This window comes from Balaenoptera physalus (assembly GCF_965194825.1).
Source record: "Balaenoptera physalus genome assembly, chromosome: 20".
NCBI classification, from domain to species: Eukaryota; Metazoa; Chordata; class Mammalia; order Artiodactyla; family Balaenopteridae; genus Balaenoptera; species Balaenoptera physalus.
In genome coordinates, this window is record NC_138901.1 from 22,121,955 (window position 1) to 22,142,682 (window position 20,728).

The 20,728-nt window shown below is 52.1% G+C and overlaps 1 protein-coding gene across 4 annotated transcripts in view; it reads right to left on the reverse strand.

Moving 5' to 3' along the window:
* MPP2 (MAGUK p55 scaffold protein 2) overlaps nucleotides 1-6,049 on the reverse strand; it is a 40,766-nt gene extending 34,717 nt beyond the window's left edge. Inside the window, exons 1-3 of one of the 4 annotated variants that reach the window (XM_082440794.1) lie at nucleotides 2,711-2,847; nucleotides 1,652-1,769; nucleotides 1,033-1,151 (exon numbers count right to left, since the gene is read on the reverse strand). In XM_082440794.1, the coding sequence (XP_082296920.1) occupies nucleotides 1,033-1,149 (117 nt within the window). In that variant the 5' untranslated portion in view covers nucleotides 1,150-1,151; nucleotides 1,652-1,769; nucleotides 2,711-2,847. Of the gene's footprint in view, nucleotides 1-1,032; nucleotides 1,152-1,651; nucleotides 1,770-2,710; nucleotides 2,885-5,967 lie in introns of those variants that run through there. The other 3 variants (XM_082440795.1, XM_082440793.1, XM_082440796.1) reach the window with 3 other exon arrangements.
* Nucleotides 6,050-20,728: the final 14,679 nt, after the last annotated feature.

The window sequence follows — 20,728 nt, forward strand, 5'->3', positions numbered from 1 at the left end:
GGACACGGGTTCGAGCCCCGGTCTGGGAAGATCCCACATGCCGCGGAGCAACTAAGCCCGTGAGCCACAATTACTGAGCCTGCGCGTCTGGAGCCTGTGCTCCGCAGCACGAGAGGCCGCGATGGTGAGAGGCCCGTGCACCGCAATGAAGAGTGGCCCCCACTTGCCACAACTAGAGAAAACCCTCACACAGAAACGACGACCCAACACAGCCATAAATAAATAAATAAGTAAAACCCACAAAAGGCTCCAAGTTGCTCACAGGACATCACAGGACGATGCCCAAGCCCCAGGAATAGCCCCCAGGGCCCTTCACCAGCTGCCAACAGCTGCCAACATCTCCACAGCTCACACTCCCTGTCTCACACCTAAAGCTCCAGCCTCACGCTGACACTTGCAGCTCCTGTACACTTCTGGCTCTTTCTCACCTCTTTCTGCTCAAGCAACATTCCATGCCATGGAATGCCCTGCCCCTCCTCCTCATACTTCAAGACTCAGCACAAATGGCCCTTCCTCCAGGAAGTCTTCCCTACCCACCCTGGGATGGGTCAGGCATCTGTCCTTTACACTCCCCAAACGCCTAGCGCATCTGCCTCTATCACTGCTGTTACCAAAGTGCTTTAGAACTTTCTGTTTTAGTGAGTCTCTCCCCCACCTGATATGTGGCAGGTGACCTTAGATAGATGTCCGCACAAAATGCCCAAAGGCAGAAAGCTAAGCAGGATGAACTCTGGAGATTCCAAAGCACAGGCATGCTCACCCCTAACCAATCATACCCTCTACAAGTTGGCAGTCACCAAACACCCATCCACGTGGGCACATCTACACACTCACCAGTCAGGCGTGGGGGCAGCCTCCCTACCTGCAGCGGCTCAGATTCATCACCTGGGCATGGATGTCCATGCATACGCCCCTCTGGGGGTCTCTGGTGCCACGTGCCCCATTCCCAGCACCCCTGTGGCTAACATCCCCCCATGCACTATGCCTCCCCAGGCACAGTGCCCTTGTGCCAGCCTCCCTGGAGCACTCTACCTTGGCCAGGGATCTCACTATAGGGCTTTCCATAATGCCTCGAAGGAAGATCAGGTCCAGTTCGGCTGCCCCTGTGGCATTGGGGAGGGATCCCAGGTTGTCCAGGACTTGCTGCATGGCTGGAGGGAAGGAGCAGGCAGTGAGACACACAAGTGCCAGCTGAGCACAGGGGACCCAAACACACCATAGAAACCCTGCCCTTCTTACCCCACATCCCACAGAAGACAGCCCCTCCCCGGCAGCACATACTTCCCTGCCTGGCACTCCTGGCACTCCTTGAATGCTTGGGGCAGGGGCCCTAAGAGGGGAGGGGCAATTTCCTTGGCCTGTTCTCTAGGCCCTAGGTAATGCTAGCCTGGGCAAGTGGAAGGCTCTAGGCACCAGGAAGTGGACTCTGAGGTGGGGGGAGGGGAGAAAAGAAAGCAGGTGTCAGGTTCCAGGTTCTGCCCTAAACCAGAGAACCACATCATTCAACCTCTGGATGGGCTGAAGCCACAGGACTCAGCCACCTGCACGAGGCGGGCTCAGGGATGAGAGAAACGGTGCTTGGAGCACGTCCCTGAGTGCAAGTCAAGCAGGCAGCCATGCAGGAGGTCAGGGTCTACCCAGTATCCAGTACCAGCTGCGCCACTAATTCAGAGTGATTTTGCACTTGTCACTGTCCCTCACAGGCCTCAGTCTTTCCTTCCTGTAAAATGGGTGGATTAAACTGGTTGGTATCTACAGGTCCTTCAGCTCTGAAAGACAATGACCCAGAAGTTAATACAGATCATAGGAAGCCAAGGTTGAGGCCCAGAACATTGGTAGGAGCTGGGGAAACAGGCACCCTGGGGCTTGGGATGGTTGTGGACACCCAAGGGCAGAGGGCAGACCAAGTCATCCCAGGGATCAGCAAACCCTCAGCCTGGGATGGGACATAAGCAAGGGCTTGAGAACACCTGAAGCTGGGCCACTGCTGAGGTCTGAGGTGGGGGCTGTCTTCCCCCACCAGCAGAGGTGGGAGCTCCTGGCTGTGGCAGGTTCTGGGGGAAGGAAGGGAGAAGCAGAGTGTGCCCAGCTGGGGGCAGAGATGGGCAGGGGGTATCATTACTCTGCCACCCTGCTACGCATGCCTACATCTGCATAACAGCCCCCAAACCGGGGAGGAGGGGGGGGTGGGTACAGTCCCTGGCAACTCTCACTGCTCTCGGCAGTGCCCCCCTCCTCCAGGACGGAATGGGGGTGGGGAGGAGGAGGCTCTGAGACTGGAGCTGGCAGCTACTGTCCAGGGACTCTTGGCCTCCCAACCTCTTCCCCCTCATCCTTCCCACCTTCTCCAGAAAAGACACCCACGCCTGCCCTCCAGACCCCTTCTGCTCAGCCCTGGGCTTGGCATTGGTCAGACACCTGCAAGGCCCTTAGTGGGCTGAGAAAGAAGCCAGGGCAGGGACTCTTCCCGCTCTGCCAGGATATCCTGGGACCCGCCCTCTCCAGTCATCCTCACACACAGATTCTCCAGCCTGCCAGCCATCGGGAGGACTGAGCCAGGGTAGTTGGTGCCCTCAGCCCAGGCCAGCGCTCCCGGAGGGCCGCGCCCCCAGACCCTTAGGCTCCCGAGAGCCCGCTCCTAGGGACCCTCTCCAGATGCCCCAAAGCCCGCAGGACCAGCCCCCAGCCGCGCCACCCCGCCTTTCCCTACCTTCCCTCCGGAGCTCGGCTTCCTCAGAGGAGCCCAGGGATATACCCTCCAAGGAGGCCCCGCAGCCCGGGCTGCCGGCCATGGCTGCCCCCCACCCCGCCCAGGGGTCCCGGAGTAGCCTCCACGCCGCCGCCGCCTTCCCAGCCAGAGGCTGGCAGCGCTGGAGGAGGCGGGACTCAGGGAGCGCCCGCTGCAGGGTCAGCCAATAGCAAGGCTCAGCTGTCTGACCGCCTTGCTGATTGGCCAAAGCCCCGACTGTATCAGAGAGGCGGGGAAGGGGCGGTGGGAGGGTCCTCGTCCCACGGGTGGCAGGATCCCCCAGTTTTAGTACCTACCACTAAAAGGGGAGGAGGCGGCTGAGAGAAGGTTTGCAGGGGGAGGGGGTTAAGCGTGCAGCCCCTTCAGGACCGGAGCGGTGCTCAGAGACCCTCCCCTCCCAGCCCCGCCGTGAGAAACCCAAGGTGGGTGGGGACTTGGCCCCGTCTTGTTCCCGCCCCACCTCCTGCAAGTCCCTTCTCTATTACACCCCATGCCACCTCCCCTTGAGCCTTCCGACCTCTCCTCTCAGTCCCCTCTCCAAGCCCAGTTTCCTTTACAATGACCCCCTCAGGATCTAAGGAAGCCACCAAGAACGACTCTCGGTCCTCCGCCAGGAGGCTGTGGCACCACTTTGGCATGGGACAAATACCTCAAGCCCCAAATGCCTCCCCCAGCTGCTAGCCATGAAGCTGTGAGGGGGAGAAGAAGGAGGGAAAGGGGTGGCACCACTGTGGGCAGGGAAGGGCGCCCCAAGCCCTCTGACCCCACATCTCAGCAGCAGCTTCTCCCCATCTCCCAGTTGCGCTCCCCCTTGCTTAAGGGGGTGATGCCCGTGGGCAAGTCAGGCATCTTGGGGTTGGGGAAGGGAAAAGGTGAGGGAGCATTCACGCAGCAGAGACCAGGGGGTCCGGGGGGAGGGGGTGGGGGTGGGGGATTTGAAAGTTACCCCAGCCCAGAGCCACCATTCATTCCTCTGAGACCCTGTACCCATGAAGCCACCACTAGGCGCTGCTGCTGCCACCAGACTGCCATTCCCTGAGGAGTGACACCAGGTCACAGCACACCCCTGGTTGCCATGGCAGCAAGCAGGATTACACACTAGGACACTAACCCAGAGATTTAAAGGGACAGCTCCAACTGAAAGCCCCATATCCCAGCCTTGATTCAAAGAAAGGAGGGAACCAGCTGAAGGGGGAAGAGAGGGCAGAGCTGATGGACTGGAGTCCAGGGGTAAGCTGTCTAAACTCTCAGTCCATGCCAACACCCATGTATCTCTAACCCTCAGGAAAAGGACTCCTCCACCTTACTAGAAATAGAGTTGGGGTCTCTCTGCAAGAGGAATACACCCACACCATCTCCCTCTCTCCACAATGATAGTGGCCATATTGACACGTAGGTAAGGGTAGAAGGACCCTGCTAGCTTCACTCTCTGCAGAGCCCAAGGCAAGGATCTCTGGGGGAAAGCAGAGGGGACGGGGAGGGTGAACCTGACCTTAGAGGCAGGGGCGCAGCTGTCTATCAGGCCCATGGGAAGTGTAATGACCACCAAATGAGAAGGGGCAGAACCCACCATTAGATTTTTGAGGCCAGGAGCCAAGTCCAGCCCCATGGCAGGCACAGAGGGCCACCTGAGGGAAAGACAAGACTCCTATGCTTTGAGTCTCCCATCACCTCTTTACAGAGGAGGAAACACAGGCTCCAAGAGGTTAAGCAGCTTGCTCCTATCTTTCTTCCTTTGAATATGGAAAGGCAAAGCAGCCCATGGCACAACACCCAAGGGAGCAGGTGCCCCAGGAGTCCTCAGAGGAAGTAGGCCCTCACACCCACCCCCTGGGCTCCACTCGCTGCCCTGTCCCCCACCCCACCAGGGCCCATCAAGAGGCCTGCAGCAGGGAAACTAAATTGCTGGGCCTTCCCCTCCCTCTACACCCCTGCCAGGCACTATTAATGGGTTTACTGGACAGTCCCAGATTGAGAGGCCTTTAATCACAGGCTCAGGGATGGGCTTAATTAACCCCTAAGCAGCTTACAGAGGGGCCCAGGCAGGCTGGAGTAGAGGGGGGAGGCACTGAGCCCTCCAAGACTGCAGAAGCTGGGGGACATTGGTACAGTCCCGCCACTGCATGGAGAACAGGCCTTTCCTGGGGGACAAGGGTGTCACAGTTTAGGCTCTGGCCCACTCACAGCAGCCTTCACTTTCCTAGTTCAGTTTGTCAGAGGAGAGGAACAGGCGACTCAATCTAACCGAACTGGGGGGCCTGGAACATCTTGCAGAGGCAGCAGCAGAGCCTAGAGAGAGGGAAGGGGCTACATGGGCAGGAGGCGTGCAGGCAGGGGAAAATTCAGAGAAATCAGAGCAATACAAGAGCAGTTTACAATTGTTAGGGCCCTAAGAAAGCCTCTAGCACAGGGCACTTCACCTGGTGGGTCTCTGAATGCACTTAAGGGGGCGTCCCTGAACGCCTGGAGTAGAATGCAGATTTTGTGCATAGAAGACTTTGTCTATGATGAGGACCCTCGGCTTTCATCAGATTCTCAATGGGACTCAGGACCAATACAAGTTAAAAACACTGATCTTGTCCCATCACTTCATCTTCCAGATGGGGAAACCTAGGTCCTAAAAGGGAGGTGATTGACTCAGGGTGACGTGTTAATGAGGTAACAACTCAGCAGCACAGCATAATAATTGTGAATATTCTTAATGGTAATGTGCTTTCTCTGTCATAGCCTTTCCACCTCTTTACAGAAGAAGAGACGCAGGCTCCAAGAATTTAAGCAGCTTGTTCCTGAGGCTTCCTAGCTTGTCTGGGTGACCCACACCCTTGCCCTAAAATCTCCTATAGAACTAAGTCGAGGCTTCCTGACCTGGCATTCTCCACGCACAGCTTCCTGTGCCCCAGCACACACACACTCCCATCTTAGCACGTGACAGTTCACTCTACCCATCTGGTGGGCACTGCACCATGGACTTCTCCAGAGCATGCATTCCCCCAGTCTCCAGGGAGGTGAGTTGTGCTGTGTCTCCAGCCCCACCCTGGGGCAGGTGCAGCAGGGTGATAGAAGTTGCCTAAGAAATGGCTGAGCAGCTGGGTGGAGCAGCCACGGCAGGGGGCAGTTTGTTCCTACTGGGAGCTGTGGGAGTGCCTGACTGATGCCCCCACCCTGCCTGGCACCCTCTGAACCACTGATATAAACTGACATCCCCACTCCCTTCTTACCAGACTCAGAGTTGGTGGCGGCAACTGGCATGGTGAAATCAGCAAGGGCTCTGAAATGGCTCTCCTGGAGGAGGGGAGAGAGGAGGTTGAGAGGGCACAAGGGCAAAGCAATGGGGAAGGAATTAGGAAGGGCCTCCCCCTCAGGATCACCCAACGAGGTAGGGGAGAGTGCATTGCCCTGACACTAAATGATCTCACAGTCCTGGGAGGCAGGAAGAGCAGATATTACATGCCCATTTCTCCAAGGAGGAGGAGACAGAGGATCAGAGGTTAGCTGATTTGCCCAAGGTCACAAAGCTAATAAAGAGAGCTACAATGAAAACCCAGGTTTTATGACTCAAAAAAAATTGTTTCTGCCTACCATCTGTCTTTTTTTTTTTTTTGAGAGAGAGAGAAAGGGTGGGAAAAAGTCCAGTTTGAGTCAAAAGCAGGAAAGATGGGTGTTCCCTGACTTTAAGCTCCATGGGTCAAGAACCACATCAGTTTTATTTTGCCTCTGGATCCTAGACCTAGCGCAGTGTAAATGCTCCACTAACGTTTGTCCATCTGTCTGACAGAAATGATGTCATACATCCCCAAGGCCTCTGTTGCTTCCTCTTTCTCCCCCTGCCCCTTCTTAGCCGGAGCTGGGACAAGGAGAGCAGGGGCTCTGGGCAGAACCAGCCATGGAGTTTACAGACCCAGTTCCCATCCCAGGTCCTCCCCAAGCTGGGGGTGGATCCCTCATTCTCCAGGGGACGGTGCAGGTGGGTAACCCACCATTCTTCCTCACTTTGCCTTCCTGGGCCTGTGCTGCTGGAGAAAACCCTAATTCCTGGTTGCCGTGACAACAGGAGGCGGTGGCTCACAGCAGGGGTGGGGGAGTGCAGGGAAGCAGCTGGCAGTGCCCACTTTAGGACTGAATGCTACTGGGCCCTGGGGGTGGGGGGAGCCACAACTTCACCTCCCCCACCAAAAGGTCCCTAGAGGGACCACTACCTGATTTTAATAAAATCTCTCCTCCTATCACCTTCCCAGGCCTGAGCTGGTCATCTGAGCTCAAGTAGCAGAAATTACAAAAGTGGAAGGATGGCTCCCCTTCCTCCTGGATCCGCCCCTGAGAACAAGGAAGAAAGGAGCTTTCAGGGAGAGGAAGGGCACCCCCTGTCAGGCTAGCACCCAGGCTGGGAGCAATGCCCAGGATCCACTGTACCAGCTAGTGCGCAGGGCGCCAAACCCTGCTGTCCTATTCCTAGACAGTATCGAGGAGGGCTCCATTCCTGCCCCCTCCCAGGTCCCAAGGACCTGGAACCTGCAGCCCTCTCCTGGCTGGCGCTAATCTCCCTGACAGTTGCTGGCAAAGAGAACTCCAGATGTCCTCCTTCCCCAGAGGGTGGAAGGTGGGGAGAGGCAGGGAGGATCCTGTCCCCAGAAGTCTTGCCTAGCCTGCCTGGGTTTTCCCTCTGGGGAGTCGGTTCCCACGGCATCAGCTAGCTCTGCCCTACCCCCACCCAAGCCTCCGAGAGGGCGGGGCCCGGCTGTGCCCACAGGAGAACAGCAGTGCCAGGCAAGCCAGCCTGGCTCTGAGCCAAGGTCCGGAGACCAGGCATCTGGGAACCCGCAACTCAGCTTCCAAAACCTTGGGCCCAGGCGCCCTCTCACCCCTACGTCCAGGCTATCCACACTACCCAGGTTCGGTAGATGATGTGGGCCCACCGAGAAAGGGGGAGGTTTCCTCCAAGCTCCGTCAATACCCGTACAAAGAGATGTAGAGGAGAAAGGTCTGACAAAGGCACTTTGAAGACCGACAAGTCGTGGGGAGAGGTAGACAGACTGGGTCTTGTGGCCGGACGGGTGTGCAAGCACCGACTGTCAGAGCGCCCCCCTCCCGCTCCAAGAGCCCAGCCCGAAAACGCTGGGCGCTAGGACCTAGGAGGAGGGGGGTGTGTTGCGAGCCATCAAAGAAGGCTCTTTGCTTGCTCGCCCGCCAGAGACTAGGGGATGAGGTCACTGAATGGCTGCGCCCCCACCCCCACCCCGTCCTCACTCTCCCCCACCCCCTTAGTTGACCTAACTTTCTGGCCCTGGCTCCTCGCTCCTGGCACCGATCCCTTCCCAGATCTCCAGATCCTAGCCTTGGCCCCCGACCCAGACCCGCCCCCTCTACAACCTGGGAAGCGAAGAAGCATCACACCCCCTTCCCAGGACCCCCTCCCAGGAAAGATTAAGGTGCTGGCCTCCCAAGGTGGCGGGGGAGCCAAGGGGACCAACGCAACCTCTGTCTTGCGCCCCCACCCCCGGAAGAGCTAACAGCGCGGTTCTTACGTAATGCCTGGCTCCGAAGTCCCCAGAATCCGCACAGCCCCCAGAGAAGCCGACCGGACGCCCGGGCCCCTCACAGCTCACCAGCTCTGTGCCTGACGTCACTTAGGAGCCCTCGCCGCGGGGGCGGGGGCCAGCGTCAATGGGCAGCGGGGTTTGGTCTCTCTCTAGGAGCACCCGAGAAAGGGGGGTGGGGGCGGGAGGGTGAGAGGGAGGGGACTGGCCTGAGGGAAGAGGCAAGGGGAGGTGGGACGCAGAGAAAGGGCCCCAAGTGCCGTGCCAGGACGAAAAGGGCCCTCGGGTGGGTGCTGGCTCGGGGGCTGGGGGCCGCCTACCTGCGCCCCGAGAGGCCCCTAGCTCGTGGTTGCTCCAGCGCAGCCCGGCGCTCCGCGTTTATTGCTTGTCAATCGCAACCCCCGGTCTTAAAGCGGCGAGGCCTCCTCTGCGCGAAGGGGCGGAGACCGAGAGAGGAGGGGAGGGGGATACGGATGCCGCGGGACCACCCCGAGGAAAGTAGCCTTTCCGAGCAGCTAGTGGGTAGACCGGGAGGTGGTGGTTTGGGAGACACTGCACAGCCCAGGATCCACCCTCCTCCCTAACTTGCTTCCTACTCGGGGAAGCAAGGACTGGGACCTGTACCCACTAGTCCCTCGGCGCCCAGCGATCCCTTAAAAGGGCGATGGTGAAAGATTACCCGCCCCCTTCTCTCAGTTTAGACTCGCGTTCCAGTTCCGAGCGTGCCTCACGTTTCCTCATTATCCTGCTTCCCAACTGGATAAGGGAGCAGGAGGAGTTTAGGGAAGCCCCTAAAGAGCAAGAGACGCACCCCCGTAGGGCCTCGGGCTCAGGGGCAACTTTTAAGGATTCAGTGGTGGCTACCTGGATCCCAGATCCTCTAGGCGAATTTGCAAAAAAAAAGGGGGAAACGTCGAGACCCTATTTCAAGCCTGGACCGGAGAGCTGGTCCACACCTCTGTCTACGGAATACAGAACGAGGTAACCTTTCCTCAGAGTGCCATCTCAAGAAATAAAGAAACACTTAAACCCAGTTGCCCGCCTTCGCCCGGCTTCTGGCTCCACCCTAGACCTGCACTTAGTTCTGGCCTTGGAATACTGGAGGCTCAGCCCCAAGACCACCCTTCGCTAAGTGCGCGGAGCATTCGGGGCCAGCCGCAGTACTACTCTAGCCGCGGTATCCCCCAACCACTCCAGCTGCCCTCTAGAACATGCAGGGCTCCTAAGATCAGAAATGAACTGCATCCTGGAAACTTGCTTGGAAATCTCAGAAGTGGGTTTGACTTGGAAATCCATCTTGGAAGAATGGGACTGATCCCCGGGTACAGGAGACTGAGCTCGCCCCTGAGCTCTGGAGAGCATAGGTTTGAGTATAGGTAAAGGCAAGAGCCACAGAACCAGGCCAAACTCAACTGAAAACCCTGATGTTTTTCAGTGCTCTCCGCCCTTGTTACTGAGGAAGGAGAAGAACGTTGGTTAGCGACCCCAGATGGCGGGAACTGGAATTGCAGGCTTCCGTCTCCAACCAAAGAGCTTGCTGGAGCACGATGCTTCCAGCCCTCTCTTCTGCCTTCAAGCCAGAAGTTCCTCCTAATTCAATTCAGGAGGAAGTCCCTTTCCCATTATGAAGGCTACTCTCCACTCTCACCTGTCCACCTCTGGGCGGTGAATCACTTGGCTATTTGCGTTGGGTTGGGAAGTGGAAGGATCTTGAATCTGTCCAAAATATTAATTACTTCGTCTCAGTCACGTGACTATTACCCCATAGCAACACACAGCAAACTTTCAGTTTCACTCAAGATCAACAGGACAAGGTGGGATCCCAGATTTTGGCCCTCTAGGAAGGTGGAGCCCAATTCGTTACCCTTACAAGCTGCCTCCCCCCATTAGCCAGTCAACAAGCATCTCTCTTATAAGGGCCTTATAGAATGCCAGCTCCTCACATCTGTTCAGAATCTTACAATTGATATATTGTTCGATTCTCACAACAGCCCCATGAGGTTACAGAGAGGGGAGAAACATTTCCTGATACAGAGTAGGATGCTCTTATTCTGTTCCAGATAGGGTGCCAACTTCAGTGATAGTGAGTCAGATACCAGCTTCAGCGCCAGCATCAGTGATTCCTGAAAGTGGAGGTTGGGGAGGGGTGGTGTCAGACACAAAAATCACTTTCTGGCGGTATAACTGAATGTCATAACAGAGGTGTAGTAAGTGTTCTAAGCAGGGCCCCAAAGGAATGCAGGTGCTACTAGTGGGAAATAGAGTTGCTGGGGCGGGAAGCAGGTTTGAGGGGTCCACAAGGCATCCCATGGCAGTTAGGGGCTGCCCCTCTGGCGGCGGGATGGGGGAGTGGGGGGAGTAAGGGGGAGTGGGGGAGGTGGGGGGGGGAGTGAGGGGAATGAGTCCTCTCCCTCTGGGGTCTATATTTAGCTGTCTTCCTCCCTGTCCCCGCCCCAGAGGTCACAATGGTGCAGGCAGTGTCTCTGCTTCCCCTAAAATCAAGGTTTTCCTCTGGTGGATATTCATTCCAAGGCTTTGGGATTCAAGGCACAGAAAGAAAGAAAACTCGGAGCGGGTGTTCTGAAGGGCGTTGTATTGAGTGATGTTGCACTTCCGGAGATGACCAGCAGGGGCCGCCAACAGCTATCCCGAGCCTCTGTTTCTACACCCACCCACTCCGATCGATTTCTTTCCCGGACCCCTACAACTCGCCAGTCTTGTTCTGAAAGTCTTTTCTATTGGCTGTAGCTCTCAGTAAAATAAATAAATAAATAAAGTTTGGAACCGTCACTGTATGTATATTTATGTTTATATATTATATTTATGCGATTGAACTAATATGTTTATTAAAAATCATTCATGCACCAAAAAATTTTCATGATTATTTTTTAAACTATGAATAGAAGTTCCAATATTTTCTTACCACACCCTAAAGGATCATCTGATGCACCCTTAGGTGCATTTCCCACTTTGGAAACCAAATTTCTAAAGAAAAAGCTGCGCCCCTACCCTCTCTTCAATCCCAGCCTCAACAGGGCATCTAGACAGGTAGCTTTGCCTCCTCACCAGGACCAAACCAAACCCTCCCTGGAGAACCAAGTGTCCTGGCCCCTTGCTCCCGTCACAACCTCAAGACAGCCTGAAACGCCCTCCACCATCACCACCACCACCACCAGACACACACCAACCTGCTCTGCACCCACGTTAGACTGCTGGTCTAGAGGAGCAAAACCTCTCCCGAAAGCAGCCTCCTGGCCCTCCTCCCCTCTCCCCACCCCTGGCCCAACACTCGTACTTTGCTCTGCCTCCTTGCTTTACTCTGCCACAACCCCATGGGGTGGGATGTTCTGGAACTAGACAGTTCTGTGCTGATATCCTGGCTCCGCCACGTGGTGTACGTATCCTAGGCCAGTTACATAACATCTCTGAGCCTCAATTTCCTCATCTGCACAATAGGGATAACAGCCTCCGTCCTGGGAGAGGACATAGAGTGGCTGCCACAGTGCCGGGCACACAGAAAGTGCCCCATAAATGTGGTTCCTTCCTGGGAGTAGGTCTGAGTAGGCTCTCACTAGGTGCCAGCTGGGCAGTGGGTGGTTAGTCTCTGTCTCTGGCTGTCTGATGTACCCATAACTGGCCTCAAGTCTTCCTGGGGAAGGCGGTGGTCCACCCCAGGGCTTCTGAAGCCCTAGGTATCTGGTACAGAAAGCGTGTCCTCTTCCTGCTGCCCACACACCCATTAGTGGCATCTTGCCCAGCCCTATCTGTGCCACCCACCTCTCTTATCCTCTTCCTCCAGTGCCCAACCAAGGTGCCAATGGCTTTGCTGTGGGCACCATGTAAGGGGGCCAGGAATAAGTAGCCCATCACTAGAGTGGGGACAAGCTCACAAAAGGCAGTGCAGACCCTGGGAGTGGGAGGAAGTCCTGCTAGCCAACCCAAAAACCCAGTGTCCATTGCTGGAGACTCCCACAAGCCAACAGTGCCTTGGAGTGCCCCTATAGACCCTGGACAGGGCAGGAATGGGGGAGGGTCAAAGATGAAGGAGTGAAAGGAGGCGGGGGTTAGGAGAAATGAAGGAGATCTTTTCTTTCCCCTGAGTCTAGAGCATCTGCTTAGTCACAGTTCACCCCACTGGTTAGATCTGCATTCTTCGATTTTCAGAGAGCTTGCTCATAGTTTAAATTTTTATCCTACAATTGTGGGCTGATGCCCTGAGCTCTAAATATCATCCCCACCAGAGCCACCATTTGTAAGCACACTGCCAGGCACACTTCAGTCTCTTCACATGTATTAATTTCTTTGATCCTCATAATTACATGCTGAGGTGGGGAATACTATCACCTCATTTTACAGATGAAGAAACTGAGTGCAGAGAGGTTAAGCAATTTACCCAAAGGCATTATGCTAAGTGGTAGAGTTGGGATTTGACCCCAGGTCATCTGGCCTCAGGCTCCACTATACATGCTGCACCTCACTTCATAGCTACCATTATTAGCTTCGTTTTATAAATGAAGAATCTGAAAGCCAGAGAAGTTCAGTGACTTGCCCAGGATCACCCAACAAGCTAGTGGCAGAGCCAGGCTTAGTAGGTTTGGTTAGTAAAGAGATTTGCTTAGTTTTCCATCAATTATTCTTCAACTTACAAAAATATGATAACTCACAAAAACAGCTGAACTTAAATAACATTTAAATTTGACTTAAAGATTATGCATATAATCATCAGCCTTAAAAGAAATAAATACCTAGAAACAATTTGTAATCTTTCTTGCTAATCCTTAGCTGTTATCCATCACAGCTTAATCTAATCTTGAATTTATCTAGACTTGATTAAAATACTTTTACTAATGCGCCCTAAATCTTTTATTCACTTGGCATCAGATACTGGATTGAGAACAGCTTAGCAGCTCTCAAGAGCACCTGGCGGGGATGCCACAATGCAAGAGCCTTCTGGCTTTCAGAGACCGCTTTCCTCCTCCCACACAGAAAACTCAGCCGCTTGGCCTTGGTTTCCTCATCTGTAAAATGGGAGGTTGGGGCACAGGGACTAGTTAACTAAACTCCCTTCCAACTCCATCAATCTGTGTATCTCAGGAGACCACTTTCCGCTCTGCTCATAAAGGAGATAAAAACCTTCTTCTTGCCACCAGGGATTTCCAAGAGGTAACCTCTTGATAGGTATTTCTTGAAATGTTCATTATTCCACTAAATAAATACCTATTTCCACACCTGTGAAGTTCTTTGAAGACGGTGAATGTATCTTATTAACCGCTGTAACTCCAGCACCTAGCGCAGCGCTTGCCCTCAAGTGCGTACTTGGTCAACACGGGTGCAGGCTCTGGGGGCGGGGCCACGCAAAAGAAGTTTGAAAAGCTCCCCAGGGGATTCCAACATACAGCCAAGGCTGGCAATAGGTGCATGTAAGGGATCGTCAGCAGGAGATGTGGCCTGAGGCCCTTGGTCATTAGACTGGGGCTGGGGCGTGGACAGGTGAGGACTGCCGGGCGGCTGGATGCAGAGACGACCCCCAAGACCTCTTGCCTGAGAAGGTAGCTATGGACATGGGAAGGTAGCTATGGACTCAGGGCAGCAGGAAGAGCTGAGGGAACCCAGAGGAGAGCAGATGAATGTGCCCCCAGACCCAAGGGAAGAGAAGAGGCCGCCAAGAACTGATGGCCCCATCTGTGCTCTCTAGTGCCCACCCTGCGAAGGGGGCTTCCATTTGGTGTCTGAGGATGCGGAGGCCCAGAGAGGTCCATGACTGGCCCCTGGCCACACCCAGCTGGGGGCTCCAGGGTCTCTGGTCCTTGCTGTCCCTGGCACAGCATCTGAGAGCAGAGGCAGAGCTGATGCCCTCAAGAGGAGCCAGCTCCGTCCCCTCACTCAGGGGAGAGACGGTCCTCTCCTTACAAAGGGACATGCAAAAACAGCTGATCAGGGGCTTCCCTGGTGGCGCAGTGGTTGAGAGTCTACCTGCCAATGCAGGGGACACGGGTTCGGGCCCTGGTCTGGGAAGATCCCACATGCCGCGGAGCAACTAAGCCCGTGAGCCACAACTACTGAGCCTGCGCGTCTGGAGCCTGTGCTCCTCAACAAGAGAGGCCACGATGGTGAGAGGCCCGCGCATCGTGATGAAGAGTGGCCCCCGCTTGCCGCAACTAGAGAAAGCCCTCGCACAGAAACTAAGACCCAACACAGCCAAAAATAAAAATTAATTAATTAAAATTATTAAAAAAAAAGTTATTAAAAAAAACCAGCTGAACATCCGCATGATGAAAGACGTTTCTTTTTATGAATTTTAAGTATATATATGTATATAATGTTTCATCAGACATTTTTTTCTTTCTTTTCTTTAATCGAGGTACAGTTGATTTACAAGGTTGTGTTAGTTTCTGGTGTACAGCAAAGTGATTCAGTTATATATATATTCTTTTCCATTATAGGTTATTACAAGATATTGAATATAGTTCTCTATAGAGTAGGTCCTTGTCATTTATCTATTCATCAGACACTTTTATTAAGTCAACGCCAAATTCCTTCCCGCTTCTCCTGGGTCTGATGTGAGGCTAACATCCCTCTTAGAGGCACCCCCATTTGGAGGGGGGAGCTGGGAAAGGGACACATTAGGCATTTGTTAGTTTGTGATACCACGATAAAGGAGCTGTCCTCCTTCTCCTCCTGGGTCTGGGGATCACAGGACAGGAGGGAGTTCCCTGCCAGCAAAACTTCAGTCAAAACAGTTCCTTTTCATCCTCTTCTCCCTGCACAGGCCTCAGGAGCCTTGCACGACCGCACCTCTCCACTGCTCCGCTGATGAGGCAGCATTATCTTGAGATAATTGTTCAAGTTTCTTCCATGTTGAATAGTACAAAATATCTCTGAAATTAACAGGAAGATATTTTGACATAACTGGTATAACTTGTTGCTTTAATTAAATATTACCTCGCCTCATTTTATTTTAACTAGGAGTTTAAAAGTATTATTTAAAGAGTCTTTGAAATGCTTGTAACTAAGAACCAACAGAAAAAATTAAATTTAGAATACGAATGATCTCCTTAATCTCACCTTTTTGTTTTTTGTTTGCTCTAAAACATTATTGAACTTTTCGTAAGTATTTTGATTTAAGGTATCTTGGATCTTGTTACTTTGTCATCTAAGACTCATTATTTTAATACAGGGGGAAAAAAAAGATTTAGCAGTTTCTTTTTATCTTGCTAAAATGTAAAGTTTGCCATCCAGTCATTTGAGTGTGATCCGTAGGTCCTTGGCAATATGTATTTGCATTCACGCTATTTCTGTTTTACTGCAGTTTTGAAAAGCATATAAGGTGCCACCAATCGTCATGTAATTCTTTTAGACGATGTAACTATAGCTATCAAAATTGATATTAAGTAATGCCTAATACTCTGATATGTAAACTTCATGAGATCTTCATTTTCACACTAAACATAAAAAATCAACTTCAAAAAATATATATATTTTTTTGAATTCCCACCAACAGTGTATGAGGGTTCCCTTTTCTCCACACCCTCTCCAGCACTCACTGTCTGCAGCTTCCTTGACGATGGCCATTCCGACCGGTGCGAGATGACATCGCACTGTAGTTTTGATTCGCACCTCTCTAACGGTTAATGATGTTGACCATTCCCCCATGTGCTTGTTGGCAATCCACATATCCTCCTTGGAGAAATGTCTATCTAGGTCCTCTGCCATTCCTGGATTGGGTTGTTTGTTTCCTTGACATTGAGCTGCATGAGCTGCCTGTAAATTCTGGAGATCAACCCCTTGTCACTTGCTTCATCTGCAAATATTTTCTCCCACTCTGAGGGTTGTCTTTTCATTTTGTCCATGGTTTCCTTTGCTGTGCAAGAGCTTCTAAGTTTCATTAGGTCCCATTTGTTTATTTTTGTTTTTATTTCCACTTCTCCAGGAGGTGGGTCAAAAAGGATCTTGCTGTGATTTATGTCATAGAGTGTTCTGCCTATGTTTTCCTCCAAGAGTTTGACAGTGTCTGGCCTTACATTTAGGTCTTTAATCCATTCTGAGTTCACCTTTGTGTATGGTGTTAGGGAGTGTTCCAATTTCATTCTTCTACATGTAGCTCTCCAGTTTTCCCAGCACCACCCATTGAAGAGGCCATCTTTTCTCCATTGTACATTCTTGCCTCCTTTATCAAAGATAAGGTGACCATATGTGCATGGGTTTATCTCTGGGCTCTCCATCCTGTTCCATTGATCTATACCTCTGTTTCTGTGCCAGTACCATACTGTCTTGACCATTGTAGCTTTGCAGTGTAGTCTGAAGTCCGGGAGCCCGACTCCTCCAGCTCCGTTTCTCTTTCTCAAGATTGCTCTGGCCATTCGGGGTCCCCTGTGTTTCCATACAAATTGTGAAATTTTTTGTTCTATTTCTGTGAAAAATGCCAGTGGCAGTTTGATGCTGCTCTCTGATCTGATCTCCATCGATTAGTTTTGCCTATTTTATTTTAGTTTTGCCATTCATATAAATGGCATCAAACAGTGTGTTCTTTTTGTGTCTGACTTCTTTCACTCAGCATCATGTTTTTGACATTTCTCCGTATTGTTAGGCATCTCAGCCATTTGTTCTCTTTTCTTGCTGAGGGGTACTCTTCCTTTGTGAGATGTATGGCAGTTTGTTTATCTTTCCCCTGTTCTGGTCATTTGCATTTCAATCCACTTTCTTCAGCCACATTTCCTGCTGTTCCTGCCTCATTGTACCTGTCTAATCCTCTACCTGTTTCACTCCAGTGGCCTCCTGGATAGTCTTGCACCCTCACATCCGCCCCCCCCCACACACACACCTCATCTTTGCTTGTGCTGTTCCTTCTGTCTGGAATGAGCTGTTTTCTGCTCCTCTGCCCAGCAAAATCCCCCCTGGGGCCCAATTCTGGCAATTCCTCTTCTATGAGGCCTCTCTGGTCCCCTCCCTGCCCTGCCCTGCCCTGGACTCCTGGGGCTCTTGTTCTGCTCAAGCAGCTGTGACAGCGTTTATGGGGTCTTCTGGCAGGTGATGCCCACGTCTGGCTCTTGTGCTAGACTGAACTCCAGCAGGGGGAACAGTGCCTTACTCACTCCCTGTCCCATGGACACTGCCCAATGCCTGGAGGAGAACAGATGCCTGGCGTTAGTTGAGTGAACACATGTTAACTATCTTGCCTGAGTAACATAATATGAAAAATCAGGATGTGAATTTCACTTCCTTGCACGTTCCCAGGGGGATGAGGGAGGGCAGGCCAGGCCACCTCCCAGATGGGGTCAAAGCCATCTGGGGAGGCATCAGAGAGTCTCAGAGAGAAATGGGGGGAGTCAATTCCTGAGCCTGGTTCTTCCCGTCTGAGCTTGGTTGGAGCATCCAATACCCTTTCCTCCAAGCCTGAGACTCCTTCCAAAGGAGACAGGCTTGGGTCTCTCCTCACAGCCCATGGATCTGAAAGACTCAGACTCAAATCTTTCGCCCCAAGGAATCTCTTTGATGATGTGGGTATTTGGGTTAACCCACGGGAGGCTGGAGGGGCTGATCCCATGCCTGGGACACAGTAGGTCAATCTTCTTGATGTCCCTCCCACTCTCCTTGTCTTGCCCTCACTCTTAGGCCACAGGCCTCAACGCAATCTGGCTAAGCCTTTTGGCGGGGTCCCAAAGCAGACTGGAGGTACAGATGCTCTAAGAACAGCTCTTGTTTTTGCAAAGGGGAGTGGTCCGGAAAATTCCAGACTGGGAGTCCTCAGGGCCCTGCTTCAGTTACAGGGGTCACTTGGCGTATTTATTGCACAATATTTATTGAGCACCTGTCCTCCTGGAGGGGTTGCGGGCACTGGGACACACCAGTGAACACAGCAAAGTCCCCTTTCTAGGAGCTTCAATTCCACTCACACTCTTTTTTGGGGGGTAAAAGTTTTATTGAGATATAATTCATATACCATAAAATTCACCCATTTACTCTGTACAATTCAGTAGTTTCTGGTACATTCACAGAGCTGTGCAATTGCCAACCACGATCAATTTTAGAGTATTTTTATCACCACCCCCAAAAGAAACTTCATGCCCTTTAGCAGTCACCTCCCATCCCCCCCGCTCCGCCCTAGACAACCAGCAATCGACTTTGCAAGGTTAAGTTCTTTACTACATACATTCCGTTATAGCTGAATAACATTCCATTTCATGGCTGTACCATATTTTGTTTATCCATCCAGCAGTTGATACATACTTGGGTTGTTTCCACTCTTTGGTTATAATGGATAATACTGCTATGTGTGGACATAGTTTTTCATTTCTTTTGAACCCACACCTAGGAATGGAGTTGCTGGTTCATATGGTAATTCTATGTTTAGCATTTTGAGGAACGGCCAGACTGTTTCCCACAGGGGCTGCACCATCTGTTCTATGCACTCTTATTGAGGGAGGCCTCCCCTGGGCCAGACCAGAGTGAGAATTAGTAAGCTGACTGTCATTTTTCCTGTAAGACAAAATACCAGTAATTTCCAGACCAGCATTTCTTTTCCCAGCCTCAATTTAAGATGATATTATTTGCATTCTTGTCATTTTAATATTTACTCTACTAATGAGGGCTCAATATATAACCTACTTAATTTCTTAACACGATAGATACATTTTCTCCTAAGTCACCACAGACAACTGTTTCCTCCAGAACCTTCCATCCTGGGCCACATTCTCAGCCTGAGGGGATGCCTGGTTCTGGCCAGATGAGCTGGAAAGGAGCAGGAGGGAACTTGCTGGGGTGATGAAAATGTTCTGTATCTCGACTGTGGGGTTGATTACATATTTGTCAAAACGCATCCAACTGTACACTTAAAATGGGTGGATTTTTGTGTTTAAATTTTTCTATAAAGTTGTTTTTAAAGTTATTTTTTTTAAGTAGGCTGAGGTCAAATTGTGAAGGACTTTAGATGTCATGCTAAGAAGATTGGGCTTTATCCAGGAAGTAATGGGAGGCTTATTAATCAAAGGTTTTTCGGTTTGCTTTGGTTTGGTAGCAATTAAAAGTCCAACTCAAGACAGCTTAAGCAAAAGAGGGAATTTCTCTGAAGGGTCCAGGGGCAACTCACAGAATTCAAGGCAGATTTGGGGCTGAAAGCGTAAGGAGCCTTCTCTCAGTTTTGCCTCCCAATAACCCTGTGACCTAGCTGTAATGTACCCGCCATAGCTGAGGACACCGTGCTCAGAGAAGTAAAGTGACTTATCCAGGGATGCACAGCCAGCAGGCAGCAATGGTAAGCTTGGAGCCCAGGTCAGTCTGATGCTGATGCCTGTGTCTTGACTGGAGCAACAGAGAAGAGTTCACTCGAAAAGGCCCCTGGGAGAAACAGAGCCAAGCAGATGGAAGGAGACTGGGAGGGGGGAGGGGTGCAGAGCTTGGCCAGCAGTCTTGCTTGAGTTAGGAGCAGCTGATAGACCAAGGGGCTGGGAGGTGATGGAGGGGGACTCAGGACTGCAGATGGCCCGAGGCCTGAAGGACAGAGAGGGATGTAACTGGCTGGGGGTAGCTTTCCAAGAAAATGGGCCTGTTTCTCCAGGTCCAATAGGGTAGGTCTCAGAACTTCTCTGAGCCTGTTTCCTCAAATGAAAAGGAGTTCACAATGCCTGCATGGGTGGGTCATCAATATTACAGATGCTGCAACAGAATGCTCCTCCTGGTACCCAGCACTGAGCAACTGCAATGATTATCAGTTATCAATATATAACTCTATATTCATCGAACTACTGTTATTGATAATAATATTGAGTCCTTTATGCCTCCTCCTGCAACCTGCTCACCCTATCGAGCATTTTCCCTTATTCTGGGCCAGGAAGGAGGGGAGCCGAGCACCATCCCTCAGAACCTGATGGTTCCTGGAATGAACTGAGCCCGGAAGAGTGAGGGACTGAGGGCCCTTGGCGCCGGAGGAGGAGCCCAGGGGTTTGTAAGGGCAGCCTGGGTTCTCACAGCCAAAGCTGCAAGGGACACATATTCGAGCTCTTTCGGGGATGGGGGCATCAGCGCTGGGCTTGTGCCTAAGTAGGATAAATAATAGCCTATTTGTTGGGATTTGAGGTACACTGGCCCCTACATCTCTCCTCCTGCCTTGTACTATGGAATTTTATCATAGGAATCTCATTGCTTTTTCTGGAGATTCTAGGCTCCATGGAAATGTAGTCCTGGTCTCACTTGGCTACTGAGCCATCCCATAAACTTCTGTGACATTGACATTGAGTTTCTCACCCCTTCCCCTGAAGGAGAAGTGTGAATGGGGGTGGGGGGAAAGAGCGCATCTGGGAGTAGAGGGGCTCACACACGCCAATCACTTATTTGTGCCGGGAGCTGTCCAAGGGCTTCAGCTACATCATCCGACTCAATCCTCACAACAGCTCTGTGCTCTAGGTGTAACCAGCTCCATTGCACAGACAAGGCTGCGGAGACTCAGGGG